The sequence below is a fragment of the Ochotona princeps genome, chromosome 27 (genome assembly GCF_030435755.1).
Source record: "Ochotona princeps isolate mOchPri1 chromosome 27, mOchPri1.hap1, whole genome shotgun sequence".
NCBI classification, from domain to species: domain Eukaryota; kingdom Metazoa; phylum Chordata; class Mammalia; order Lagomorpha; family Ochotonidae; genus Ochotona; species Ochotona princeps.
The window spans coordinates 7,422,987-7,436,745 of NC_080858.1; the positions used below are offsets into that span (position 1 = coordinate 7,422,987).

At 48.3% G+C, this 13,759-nt stretch overlaps 2 protein-coding genes across 10 annotated transcripts in view; both read right to left on the reverse strand.

Annotated features, from left to right (window-relative positions):
- Positions 1-1,966: 1,966 nt before the first annotated feature.
- REP15 (RAB15 effector protein) lies at positions 1,967-3,495 on the reverse strand. Its single transcript, XM_004592637.2, has one exon. The coding sequence runs from the start codon at positions 3,039-3,041 to the stop codon at positions 2,331-2,333; it is 711 nt and encodes a 236-aa protein (XP_004592694.2). The 5' UTR covers positions 3,042-3,495; the 3' UTR covers positions 1,967-2,330.
- Positions 3,496-5,139: 1,644 nt separating this feature from the next.
- Positions 5,140-13,759, reverse strand: part of PPFIBP1 (PPFIA binding protein 1) — a 129,881-nt gene continuing 121,261 nt past the window's right edge. For all 9 annotated transcript variants that reach the window (XM_058655736.1, XM_058655733.1, XM_058655732.1 and 6 more), the window contains 8 exons: positions 13,000-13,111; positions 12,802-12,890; positions 9,630-9,752; positions 8,543-8,668; positions 7,539-7,727; positions 6,569-6,748; positions 5,608-5,673; positions 5,140-5,471 (listed from right to left, as the gene is read on the reverse strand). In XM_058655736.1, the coding sequence (XP_058511719.1) occupies positions 5,385-5,471; positions 5,608-5,673; positions 6,569-6,748; positions 7,539-7,727; positions 8,543-8,668; positions 9,630-9,752; positions 12,802-12,890; positions 13,000-13,111 (972 nt within the window). In that variant the 3' untranslated portion in view covers positions 5,140-5,384. The remainder of the gene's footprint in view (positions 5,472-5,607; positions 5,674-6,568; positions 6,749-7,538; positions 7,728-8,542; positions 8,669-9,629; positions 9,753-12,801; positions 12,891-12,999; positions 13,112-13,759) is intronic.

Genomic DNA, 13,759 nt, shown 5'->3' on the forward strand with positions numbered 1-13,759 from the left:
CCCCCATCATCATTACCGGTCAGAGAAAGAATACTCTGAGGCAGTACTTCACTTACATGTTCATGAAGGTGGGACAGCAGAAGCTGAGGGCCAGGAACCCTCCAGGTCTGTTGTGTGCGCTACAGGGTCCCGAGTATTGGTGCATCACCACTGCCTCTCAGGGGTGTATTAATTAGTAGGCTGCTGGAGTCAGAGTTGCGAACTGAACCCGGAAACTCAGCGTGGGACACGGCGGCATCCTTACCAGTGTCTTGGCTGCCAGGCCAGATACCTGCTACCTACCTTCATGTGCTCTAAATACACATTTTAATGTACGCATAGAATGTTCATCTGCCACCATTAACATAGCATGAATTGACATTTACACTTTTTAAAAAAAGATTTATTTGAAAGAGTTCTTCCATCCAATGATTAACGACCCAAGTAACTGAAAAGGCTAGGGCTGGGCCAGATATAAGCCATGAGCCAGGAGCTTCTTCCAAGTCTCCCACATGGGTGCGGGGACCCAAGTACTTGGGACACCTGCTGCTCTCAAACCGCTGCCTGTGTGAGATGCTGGCACTGCAGGCAGCAGCTCAACTTGTTAGGACACAGTATGGAGCTGGCATTTGCACCTTGAAGCCTTGAATTCACCCAGATCGCAGAAGCTGAGCTTGAGTGGTGCTGTCAGAGACCTTGCCAGCAGGGAGAAGCAACGGGCTTCTCAACCAACAGGTCGTTTTTACAGTGTGCTTCTGATGCACAGATAAGCATCGTATACGAATCCCCCATTTTCTTAACTGCAGTGCAGTGGGAAGTGGGGATCACAGCAGCCCTCTTTCTCCCCTTCCCCCAGGACTGCTATGTTTTGGAGACTGGGCTAGACATCCCTTAAGGGACCATGTGTGAAAGGCTTGGTCCCCAGGGTGGCAGTACTGGGAGGCACTAGAACTGTTGGGGGATGGGGGCCTGGTGAGAGGTGCTTGGATCTCTGGGTATGCTGTCAGAGAGAGTGCTCATGGGAAGGTGGGTACAGAAGCTGAAGAGGGCTCTCTGCAATTACACACGCGCCTCTCGGATCCTGTGAATCCTGTGAGGTAGCCCAGAATGCACTGGGATTACTGTACGTCTTCATGTCATGTGACAGACAGCAGGCCTGCACGGTAGCCCTTGTCATCTCCTGTTTCCAGAAACTCAGGACACAGGAAGGTTCTGGAAGAAATCAAATGCTGCCCTCAGAAAAGCTTAGTGCATGAGCATGGGCACCTACCAAGGCCAGCTTTGAGGGGCTCACAGAGGCTGGCACACAACCATCAAGCTGATGGAGTCAGGGGAGGACCAGACGGGCAGAAGCCATCCAGGTGAAGATGGTGCAATGGGGAGAGAGCAGGGTGCTAATTCCTGACCCCTCCCTCTGATCTGGTCCTCTCCATGGGGTGTTCTGACTGCAAGCCAGGTGGCAGGGGAGCAGGAATAAGTAGAGAAGGGAGCAGGGTGTGGGGCGGAGGGTGAGGGAGCGGTGAAGGAGGGAGGGTGAGGGAGGGCTTGAAGGGACAAGGTGATGTGAGGCTCACTCAGGAGCCCTGACTTGGGAGTGGAATCCCAAGTGGAGTGAAACCTGTCCTGTAACCCCGCCACCCCATCACTGAACCCTACTCACCTCCCTCCACCAGCAGGGACAACACAGCTCACACTTCAGAGTTCGCCCTCTCACCATTTCCAAGAAGGACACCGTGTTCGTTTGTTTTTCCCCCAAAATCAGACTCTAAACATGACTTTATTATTCTCTCTTTCCACTTTATTACTGAGTAACTGAATGAAGGGTTAAATTAGAAATCTCCTAAAACACAGCCAGTGCCTTTCTCCCCATTAACCGTGACATGAATAAATTTTGGCCCAGATAATCATGGTCAATCATTAGAAAAAAAAAAACTCATACCAGAACTGCACCCACCAATGAGCTTGCTTATTGAAATACAATGTCTGCTTTTTAAAAAGTTATTTATTCTTATTGGAAAAGCAGATTTACAGAGAAGAGACAGAGAAAGATCTTCCATCCTCTGGTTCATTCCTCAAATGTCTGTAATGGCTGCAGCTGAGCTAATCTGGAGCCAGGAACTTCTTCTGGATCTCCCACACAGCTGCTGGGTTCCAAGGTTTGGGGCTGTCCTCTACTGCTTTCCCAGGCCACAAGCAGGGAGGAGGGAGCTGGATGGAGTGTGGAGCAGGTGAGACAAGAACCTGCACCCATGTGAGATGCTGGTGCTTGAAGGTAGAGGATTAGCCAATTGAGCCATCTCACTGGCCCCAGCGTTAGTTTCTTTCCCTTTGCCAGGCCACACTCACGCAGTTCATAGGATGCTAATGTAAGCCTGGCCTACCTCCCTCAGCCCGTTGTTCTTACTCAGACAGTTCCCAAGCAGCTCTCTGATGGAGACACGCTTTTCTGTGTCAAGGACAAATCGGGCCACTGCCTCCTGTCCTGGCAGATGGCTCCTGGCCATATCACTTGTGACGCTGTCCAGGATGACCCCTCTGATGTCTCGTGGCTTCCCGGGCACACCGAAGATAATGAAGAGACCCAGACAATCCTCCCCTATCAATCTGCAGAACTCGTCCAGCTTCTCTAACCGACTTCTCTTCCCGGAGGGTTCCTCCAGCCTTGGCCCTGGGCTGGGGAGGTCGTGGAGTGTGGGTTCCACGAGAGGAAGAGCAGCCATCTGCAGTGTCTGCACGGCCAGCTGAAGCTTCACCTGCTTATCGGAGCCCCAGAAGGTCCAGACCCAGTCGGCCCCGAACAGCAAGGCCTGGTGCTTGGTCATCTTGGTGGTGGTTAGCCACTCCTCCACTCCGTTCTCCTGGCAGAAGGTGATGAAGTGGATTAAGAAGATCTCATTGAGGGTCTCGGCAGCTGGGCGGAGTTTACTCACGGGATATTCAAAGCCCAGGTACTCCTCCAGTTTCCGGGCTGCGTGGACCATGGCTCCGCTGACCACCTCACACACACGGACAGCCTCCTTGCCGTCCTTCAAGGCCAGCTGTTGTGAGGTTTTCTGCCCCATTCTGTCTGCACCTGATCGATATGACCAGGTTTTACATGGAAGTCACATTGTTAATATGCTCTCAGTCTGCTAACTCTACAGCTGACTCAGTGCAGTTAAGCTTATATATATATCTGACTCCACAAACACACACGGCCGCCCTGTTTGCCCACTGGGTGTGTCGCAGTCTCACATTTTCCTCCTTGTCTACTGAGATGGAGATAACAACTTGGAGCACAAAACACCTGTTCCTGCCCAGGTTATAGTCACTTGACTCATCTTCCAAAAGATACTTCCTCTTTCCAAAGTTAGTTAAAGTTACAACCAGGAGAACCATCTACCTCTTCCTACAAATAGTCTGCTTAAGAACTTCTTTGTGTGGACACATTCTGAACCTCACTCAAGCCTACAGGCATTCAAACTTTCAGACAGATTTGCTTATTGTTTTCCATATCAGAAACAAAAGTTCATTTGTCATCCTGGACCGAAGATGGAATAACAACAGCAAAAAATACAAGGCAATTATCAGCTGACTTTATTTCCTTTCACATGGCAACATCATCAGTGTGTAATATTTTGTAAATAAAATATATCATCAAAAATCTTTTGAACTTACTACACATCATCAGTTATGTTGTATTGTCCTGAACAATGAATATTTGGCATTTGTAACAGTCTCCTGGTATTTTCAGCCAGGTTCTGATAAAAAGGGAGCTTTTTAAACAGTGACATATATTCACAGCCAAGAAAAACCCAAAAGACAACAAGGGTCTAATATTAATACATTGGAATGGCAGAACTCAAAGGAGACGACTGAGTATCTGGTCATTCTGGTTATGTATAAATACAGTCAGTATTACAGGTTCCCTGCCCAACAGCTTGGTTACTTGCTGACAGTTTATAAGACCACAGCTCATCAACATAATTACTAAGCAAAGTCCCTTGGCATACACCAGACTGCTCACCTCCACTCCATTTGCTGGAATCCTGCCTTTCCTGGGCTTGGCTGCCAATCAGTAATTGTGTAGCACTGAGTGAAAAACAGAAGATTCTTCTGAATACTCCTAAAAATACAAAAGAAATGGAGTCATAGTGTTCGCGCAGCTTTCACACGTCCATGTGTCTTGGTGTCACGGAAGAACACCAACTACATCTTATCTGCACCAGACAGCCAACAGAGAACCATCCTGGCTGCCTCAAGAGTTCTGGAACTCTGATCCAAACAAGCTGACAAAGAGCTAGCTTGTTCAAAAATCCCCATTTGCTGATCACCCAGGAAATGTACAAGCAACGTGTGTAGGCTGATGCCAGTACTGTGATGCGCTGAACAAAGAAGGGAAATTAAAAGCTTAACACTGTCAAAGTTTTTGCTTTGCTTTTGGTTTGTTTAAAAATTATGTCTACAAACCTTGCCTGGCAGGGGGAAGAGTGACCCTGAAGGCATCCCAGCTAATAGGACATCAAATCCCATGACCATCCTCATCAGGAGCTAAGGGGATCCCAGGTCCAGCATGATGACCTTCAGCTGTCCCATGCCATCCTGCTGAGCCAACGGAGGGCTATTTTACATACACGCATTTAGGTATACAAAATACTTTTTATACATGCATCTCTATAAAAATATGCTATATACAAGCATTTAACCTGATGAATCAATTTGGTTAAAATCCAGTCATCGAAGAAGATGGAGTACTGGGATGCTTCTGGAACCAGCTGGAATATGAACATTTTGATGACTAATTTTTTGTTTTTTAAAAATGTGATCTTACTACCCATCTTCCTTATGTCACAAAATAAAACTTCTATCTATGTACTGTATATATATATATATATATTATACACACATATATTTAGAAAAATATATAAAAACAAGTAGGATGACAAGAGGCAAGTGGAGCTGTGGCTGGCATCTGGGGAGGCACACCGACTGCTTCGAGACAATCTACAGAGGAGACTGAAAGCGTGGCGGCGTGCCATTCACACATGTGACCGCATCGAGGCCTGATGTGACCTCAGCAATCCCATGCTAGTCACTGCCTCATGGCTCCTCCATCCCAGGCATGTGAACGGATGCAGACATCATGGCAAAATATGCAGTGTAAATCCAACGCCTTAAATAGAACATATCACAGGTTTTTACATTAAATAGACAAAAAACAATCCGAGCCTCATTCACCAGCGTCCCCTTGTGCAGTAACGTCATGACAACTGCGGGGCCTCTGCTTTTCATTTCTGCTCTCTGAGGGGCCAAAGTTGGACTGAATGGACACACGCAATCCACTGCCAGTTGTGCATGCCAAGGGTGCTGGAGGAATGCGGAGGGAGAAGGACCAAGGGCTCCTAATGTACAGCCCTGCGCCCGGGTCAGACATTGGAGTCTTCGTCCGTGATGCTGGTGCTGGGGGAGCAGGTGGCGAAGTCTTTAAACATGTCGTCTTCCTTGAGCATGTGCTGTAAAACACGCAGACGGGGAATCACCGAGAAGGGCCAGCAGCTCAGAGCTGCACATCCCACCCCACGCCCCAGGTGCACAGGCAGTCCTGTGGCCTTATCTGAATGACCCTGGCCGTTCACCTCACAGACTTACTGTCAGGTTGTTGATGCCCTCGGAGAACACGCCTATTTGCCTCACCGTCCCTTCTGAATCTTCCATCTGGAAGGGAAGTACGGGGAAATGAACTCACGTCTAAGAGGAAACAAGGGCCAATGGCGTTGATGCGGTAGCCGCAGCAGAGCACATGCACCAACAGCCCTTTCTCGGTGACCACAAAGCGAAGGGGACACCAAGGCGAAAGGGGTGTACCGGCACAGCTGGCCTCAGGACTCATGGTGGTATCAAAGGGTTACGGAGTATGGATGGCCATCTGTCCAGGCCTGAACTTTTCAAAAATTTTATTCATCTGAGAGGCAGAGAGAGAGGGACAGACAGAGACTAAGAGAGAACTCATTTGCTGGTTCACTCCCCAGCAGCCACCACTGGCGCAGGGACTGGGCCAGACTGAATCAGTCTGAGAGTCAGAAAGGCCGTGTCTCCCACCCAGGTGACAGGAACCCGATGAAGCTGACGACTTAGGCCATGCCTACTGCTCTCCTGAGTCTGTATGTATGGGGAGATGGAATCAAGAGGTTGAATGTGGGGACTAGGATGTGGGACATGAGTGTCTCAACGGGCGTCTTTAACCTGTAGGCCAAACACTTGCCCAGATGTTTTGCTTTAATGTTTACATTTCCTTGACACAGAGCAGGGACATCATGGGCTACTGACTTGAACAGCACAGGCTTGGAGCCAGCCTGACGGGTAAGAGGCCATAGGCAAGTTACCTATCCTCACACCTGGCCGGCTTATCTTTAAAATGAGGATAACACCACCAGTGCCATGAGGACTCACTCGACGGTTGCCGGAATGCGGTAAGCAGTCTCAGTGTTGGTTACTGCTATTGCATTCTCTTGACTTTTAGACGTCCTGCATCAGCGCATGTGCTACGTGGCGGACTGTGCAGCACCAGGAGCCAGGAGGCGTTCGTACACCGTGCCCAGGGCTAGCTCACCTGCTCTAACCGGTCCAGGTCATCCTCGTCATACAGGCGCATGTCCAGACCAGGCTTGAATCCTTTCTTAGATGTACTCCCCGACACCTGTCCCAGCTCCATGGGACAAACATACTCTTCCCCTTCTTCCTGTTTCTTCTTTCTCAGATTCCCAAAATTGCTGAAGGTCAATTTCTTTGGCTTTAAAAGAAAATCAAACAAAAACAAAAATCTGGATATTTGAGAGAACTCGCAGGACAAAATACCAATGACGATGAGTTGTTGATACAAGAAAAGTGATGTGAGAAGAAGACAGGCAGAGGGGGTACAGCACAAACAGAAAAAAAGCTGGCACATGCATGGGGTCTTTAAAAAGTTCGCAGAACATATGAAGTATGAGAAAGATACAGATTTCAAACGTTTTCTGCACTTGGATAATTTCATTTTTCTAGGGGGCTTTCTGAAGTCCCCTGCTGTTTCTCGTTAAAGCGACTTTGTGGCACCTGCAGGAGGGCTGACGTCAGCAGCATTTAAAAGAAGAAGTAGCCCTCTGAGTTGGAGGTGACCCACAAGTCCAGATGCATGAGAAACAGCCCTTCCTGGCTGTTCTATCTGGAGTCATCTCTACAGGTTCTACTCCTGACACTTGAGGCTGGTCAGAAACGAGCCAGCGCTGCTGCACCTGCCCAGAGAGGCACCATAGTGCCTTAGTTTGCTCATGTAAAAAAACAAAAAACCAGGATGATTGGGAACCAAGCCCTGGGCTCGCTACATTGGAAACATGTCAATGGCAGAAGCCAGCATCAAGCTCCTTTGCTGTTGCTAACGCCAGTCAAGCCAACCTCTTGAGCAGAAACCCTCCCAGATGAATTCTCTTACCGATGCCTAGACCTTTAACCCTCACACCACAGAACACAGAATCCCCCAGGCTAACAGTCACAACCAAAGCCTCTACTTCGGGCAGCCATGGAACAGGACAAACCAGAACCACCTTCACTTTGGCCGTGGCTGTGAGGAGGACATAATCAGGCAGCTCCATGGCATCTCGCTTCTGGCGCTGGGCCTCGGCGCCAATCAGGAGGTTGAAGTGAGTGGCCAGATGCCTCCGCAGCAAAGTCTTGTTCGGTGGGATGTTCAGTAACTGAGCCATTGTCTCCACATTGAAACGCGGCTCCAGCACCTGCAGGAGGAGTCAGACGCGATGGAGCCACACGTGCACTGTGCTCTGTCGTTCACCAAGCTCTGTCACCAAGGTTCTCTCCAATGACTACCCCTCTCCCCAAACCCCTACACCCCGACAGACAGATGGGACGTGACGTTGATTCATGTGAGTGAGCAAGCAAGTGACAGGGCTCGTTTGGAAATGCAAACTGCTGCCCATAACACATCAGGGGAGCTCTCTCTCTGGAGCTCCTTAGGCAGTACCAGCATGCACAGTCTATACCTGTCTGGGGGTTTTGCAATGTGATCACAAGACGCACTGTGGCTAGACAGTGTTCAATACCAAAGAGAAGTGGGTTTGAAGCCCATCTCGAGTGATGGCTAGACCGGAAGTACTCTGAAAGATTCACTCGAAACAACACAGCAGAGTTGGGTTAAATGATGCTAGAGTTGTGACAAACACACAGCATTTCTCTGAAATACACTTGGGACCAGAAGGGTTTCAGATTTCGGATGATTTTAAACTTCGGAATATTTGCAAATACATAATGAGCTGTTTGGATGTGGGTCCCAAGGCTAAGCATGAAATTCGATGCTTCACAGACACCTCCTACACCTTACATGAAGGTGCAGTATTTCTCATGCCATCCATGTTTGGACTGTGACCTGTCCCGTGAAGGTCAGGCATGGAATGTTCCCCTGACACTGTCACATCAGCTCTTACAGAGCTGCGCATTCTGCAGCATTCTGACTTTCAGATCAGGGACCCGGAATACCCTACTCCTGACACTAAGGAAACGAGGGGTCAGCAGTAAAGCATAAACAGGGTTTTACCATGAGCCCGCCGTGGACGCCGCTGCCTCTGAGATTGGGGGCATACTCGGCCAAGTCCACAGAGCGCAGCCACTCCATCACTCGATGGTTGGTCCACTGCTGAACCTCGGAGGGAGTGATGCTGCTCTGTGGGGACAAAGAGCCACCAGCTTCAGCCACCTGTAGGAGTCTCACTAGGAAACCTGCAAGCTCTACAACACCTGCCCCCGAGAGCAGTTACTCGACATCCCGCTGAATGTGCCAAGAAGGGAACAAGTGCTTGCCAATCCAAACTCTCAGTCTTTTACATTGATTACTCTCTCTCACACACAAACACACACCCCTTGGAGAAAGTCCCATCTACTGATTTGCTCTCTGCAACAGCGGGAGCTGACACCCTGACACCAGGTGCCAGTAACTCGATCTGGTACTCCCTCGTGGGCAGCAGGGATCTAAGGACTTAAGCTGCTGTTTACTGCTGTGTCGCAGGGTGCACACTGGCAGGGAGCTGGAGGCAGGTCTCCACCCCAGGTACTCTGACACGTGTGCAGGACTCTCGACACCCGTATCTCAACCACCAGGCCAAGCGCCTGCTCCCTACTTTTCTTTTAAGGAGTTTGTGCCAGAGTTCCTAGCTTCCTTATGCACTAAGGAAATGTTGCTTTAAGAGAGGGAGTCTTCATGGTGATGGTCTCGTGGTGTGGATTAAGGAGGCAGGGAAACACCACACACACACACACACACACCAGGGAAACACCACACACAAACACACACACACACACCAGGAAAACATTGCATACAGACACACACACACACCAGGGAAACTTCGCACACAGATACACACACACACACACACACACACACACACACACACACACACCAGGGAAACACCACACAGATACAAAAGAAGGAAGCAAAACTGAAAAACTACTTGGGTTTCAGGGCCATAGTGGTGGCCATCAAGGGCTCAGGAGTGAATGAGCTGGATCTGAGTCCCCCAGAACCCCTCGGCCTGCATTCAGTCTTGCCCACACAGCCGGACACAGGCCCATGTGCAAAGCGCATGCTCAGACACCTCCCTGTGGTGAGGGGCTGGGAGAGACGCTACCTCATCAGAGGGCCGCCTCCGCAGGCAGTTGGGCTCAAAGTTGTTGAGGCGCAGGACCTGGATGGCCCTTTTGATGCTGAGGTGGTGGAGCACGCTCACGACCTTCAGCGACAGCAAGTCGTCCTGTGGGAAAGAGCAAAGTGAGGCGCTGACTGTGCCCTCCAGCAGTGGGAGCCCCGCCAACCCCAGAACCACCCTTCCTGCTCTGAACCAACAGCTTCCCGGGGCTCAGATCAATTCCTGTTTCCATCATGCTGCATTGCGCTGGGGCATTGCTCAGGTTCACTTGTTACGTTTGTCTCCTCAAGTGTGAGAACTGTCTGCAGACAAAGCAGGCACTGGAGCACAATTCAAGGCACGGCCCCAAGTCCCTTTCACAGCACATGGCTCAGAGCCAACCGAGTTCCTCCAAGATCAGAGTGTGGCTTTGCTAAGGCAGCCCAATGGAGATGGAGGGTAACTCAGAATGCTTTTGCTATACTGTGCTCTGGCCTGACAACTGCTCTAGCCCCAGATGATCCCGCGTCTCGGCTACCCAATGTCAACCAGCACGAAGGTTTTGGTGAAAGTGAGAGTGACAAGTCACAAGTTATCAACTTTTCACACTGATCAACCCTTGCGAGGAAACTCTCCTAGGTGCCGACAGACCAAACCAATGAATTCAGAGGCAGGTCGGGGGGGCGGGGGGCAGGGGAAAGATAAGCGTCCTTGTCTACTTCCAAACACACCCAGAACATCAACAAGAAAGACGCACACCTCAGGCATGCCTTGTTGATAACACGCTTCTTAATCTACTATAGAAATGTTTGTTCAATCTGATAAATCTTCAAGGCTATTAGTTAAATAAAAATCATTGCCTGGTAATTTTCTAGGTTAATTTCTTAAAAGTAATACCTTATAAGAAGTTTAAAAATACATGTAACCGGGGCCTGGCGGCATGGCCTAGCGGCTAAAGTCCTCACCTTCAACGCCCCGGGATCCCATATGGGCGCCAGTTCTAATCCCGGCAGCTCCACTTCCCATCCAGCTCCCTGCTTGTGGCCTGGGAAAGCAGTCGAGGACGGCCCAATGCATTGGGACCCTGCACCCGCGTGGGAGACCCAGACGAGGTTCCTGGTTCCCGGCATCGGATCGGCGCGCACCGGCCCGTTGTGGCTCACTTGGGGAGTGAAACATCGGATGGAAGATCTTCCTCTCTGTCTCTCCTCCTCTGTATATCCAGCTTTCCAATAAATAAATAAATAAATAAATGTAACCATTTCAGAAATCTATTCCAAACACTTCACTGCATCTTTTTATCTATGAGGTGGTGGTTCTTGTTTTTAAGAAACCTGAGTGTATAATGATTGCAATGTAAACAGAATGCTAACCTTTGGGGAAATCTTTATATTTTGAAGATTTTTTTAAAAGGAGGGATTCTTTTACCATAGACTTAAGTCAAAACAACCTTTGTTTCGAAGCTTTTAAGCTTTCAGATTCTTAAAAAAATTGCTTTAAAAAGTGTTAGGTGTGTGGAAAAGATGCCAAAATAATACACTGTCCTAAGTATACCTTTTGCCCAACTTCTATATCTTAAATAGCCATGGTGCACTCATCAAAACCAAGCAATCTGTGTAGATAATAACGCAATTAACTAAAGTACAGACTTCATCATTAATTCTTCCACTAAAGTCCTTTGTCTGTCCCAGGATCAAATCTTCGAAGCCACAGTAAAAATAGATTTTTTTTTTCCCTTGGAATGTCTAGGGTCAATTTTCCCAAGGTAAGTTATTCCCTTTTTTGATCATATAAACTGTCTGTGTGCTTCCTGTAATGTTAAGCCTGAATTTGCTCACACTTGGAGGGAAACACACTCCCAGTTAGATAAGCAGGCAAATATTTACTGAATGTGTTCCATACGGAACAGTGAGCTATTATAAGCATTCCAACACTCTCTCTTATAAGCATTCTGAAAATAGCTTGGGTTCAAAACACTCTTCGTTTCTGCTACTTTCTAACTGTGGAAACATGGTTATCTAATCTTTCAATTCCTTTGTTTCCTTGTCTACAAATGGAGAACTGACTGACAAGGGTAAGAGTTGAGTATTAACATGAGGAGAATGCTCAAAGGCACACCGGGCACAATGTCATCTACCACATGTCCTGGGATCATCCACACAGGCTTATAGCATGTGCCCACCAAGAGAGGGACCCTGGTCCAATGCCAAGAGAAGCAAACAAACCTCAGAGCTGAGTTTCAGAGTTCTCCCTCCTCTTGTGAAGCTCATGTCAATGTATTTAATTTAACTTGCTTATTTGAGAGACAGATAGAGAAAGGGAGAGTCCCCATTTGCTGGTTCACTCTTCAAAGGCCCATAGTGCTTGGGGAGGGGGGAAGGGTGAACCCAGTAGCCAGGAGCCAGGAGCCTCATCCAGGACTCTTAAGCAGGCAGTAGCAAACCAGTCACTTGAACCACTATCATTGCTTTCCAGGATCTGAATGTACAGAAAGCTGGAATCGGGAACTGAAGCTGGGGATCGAATTCACGCACTCTGAGACGAGGCTATATCAGCCGTAAGTTCAAATGTCCGCACTTCCCAATTTCTCTGATGTTGAGAAATGCCTACATAACTTAGATGGTCCAAACTTTCCACATATTTCAAGGAGATACCCATGGTGGTTTGGTGCTTAGCCTAGCTCACAAGAGGCTTTTTAAACAAAAGTATCTTAAGGGGAGAAGAATGTATAACAAGGTTGTTCTGAGATCCATCACTCTCACTGCTGTTGAGCAGGGAACAGCCCTTCTAGCCATTGGCTGTGAAGTCAGAGGGAGAATTCTGCTGAACGGTCCTTGCATATGAGAATGCATAACCCACAGCTGCCAGGGCTTCCAAGCCCCACCTTCCACTTTAAAATATGTTTATTGAGCTGTCATTCACACTTAAAATTCACCCAGGGTGGACACTCCAATGTTTACATTTCTGAATAAACAGGACATCCACTTTCTGGCTAGCTCAGTGTAAATAAGCCTACCCGGGCACTTGAGAGCATCCCAAGGCTGTTGCAAACCCTGGCAACTTCAACTTCACAGGAAGTGCACCTGTCACCTCCTCAAAGGCGACTTCCACTAGAAGTCACGGTGAAAACATTCTAGTTAGCTTACTCCCCTAAACCCCAGAGCAAATCACTTACAATGGTCATATAATGTAGCATCCGGCCATCCACCAGCCCTTCATCAAACTGGGTCTTGTACTGGGGCAGGCCAATATCGTCCAGCCATCCTGAAGGAGAGTAAGCAGTGTTCACAAGGCCAAGGAATGAACACCTGTTCTGGTGGGCAGAGAGAAAGCAGCAGGACTTATGTTTTTTAACAGTGTAAACCTCTCTTACTCGTGACCCAGATGAAGTCCAGCTTGCCATGATTGGTCTCTTCCTCAGATCCCAGAGCTTGCAAGGCCAGCTGTAGTTTCTTTCGGTGAAGGGAATGCTTGATTCCGAGTTCCTGGGACAACAAACAGAAGAACCGACTTTACAGTTCCATCCTCACAGGTTGGATACCACCATCAAAGGATTCTGATTCCAGCATCAGAGACCCAATTCTACATGAAGTTAGAAGAGTGATTTGTTGCAATGTTGCTGAACAAATGGCCCCTAGGAAGCCAAGACCACCACTAACAGTTCAGGGATGTGGGAGACATTCCCTGGTGATTCATTTTCTTTGTGAGGCAGATATTGAGGCACCCCAGTGATGATTTCACTCTTAACTTTGTGCAAAGTGCTAACTGGGAAAAATGTGTTACATGTGAACATAAAATGTAGGACCCATCTTTTTATCTCTTTGCACAGAAGAACTGCACATGGAGAAGATAAAGCCACAGAATGATTTTAAAGAGATACAAGTTTAAGGTTATTGGGACTGAATCATTCTTTTTCATTTTAATGCCCCACAGCTTAAGGGCCCCCTAAGGAAGCATCAAGGCCAGGTCCTTCTTTGGAAGCTCGCAGGATGAAACAAGCAGGAAGCAGTCAGAAACACAGACTTTCTCAAAAGCTCTTGCTGGCTCCACCCACACCACTTTCTGTAATACAGAACAACCCTATGTTCACATTTGCTTCCCCAGCTTGTCTGTAAACAACACAGGGAAGTGAT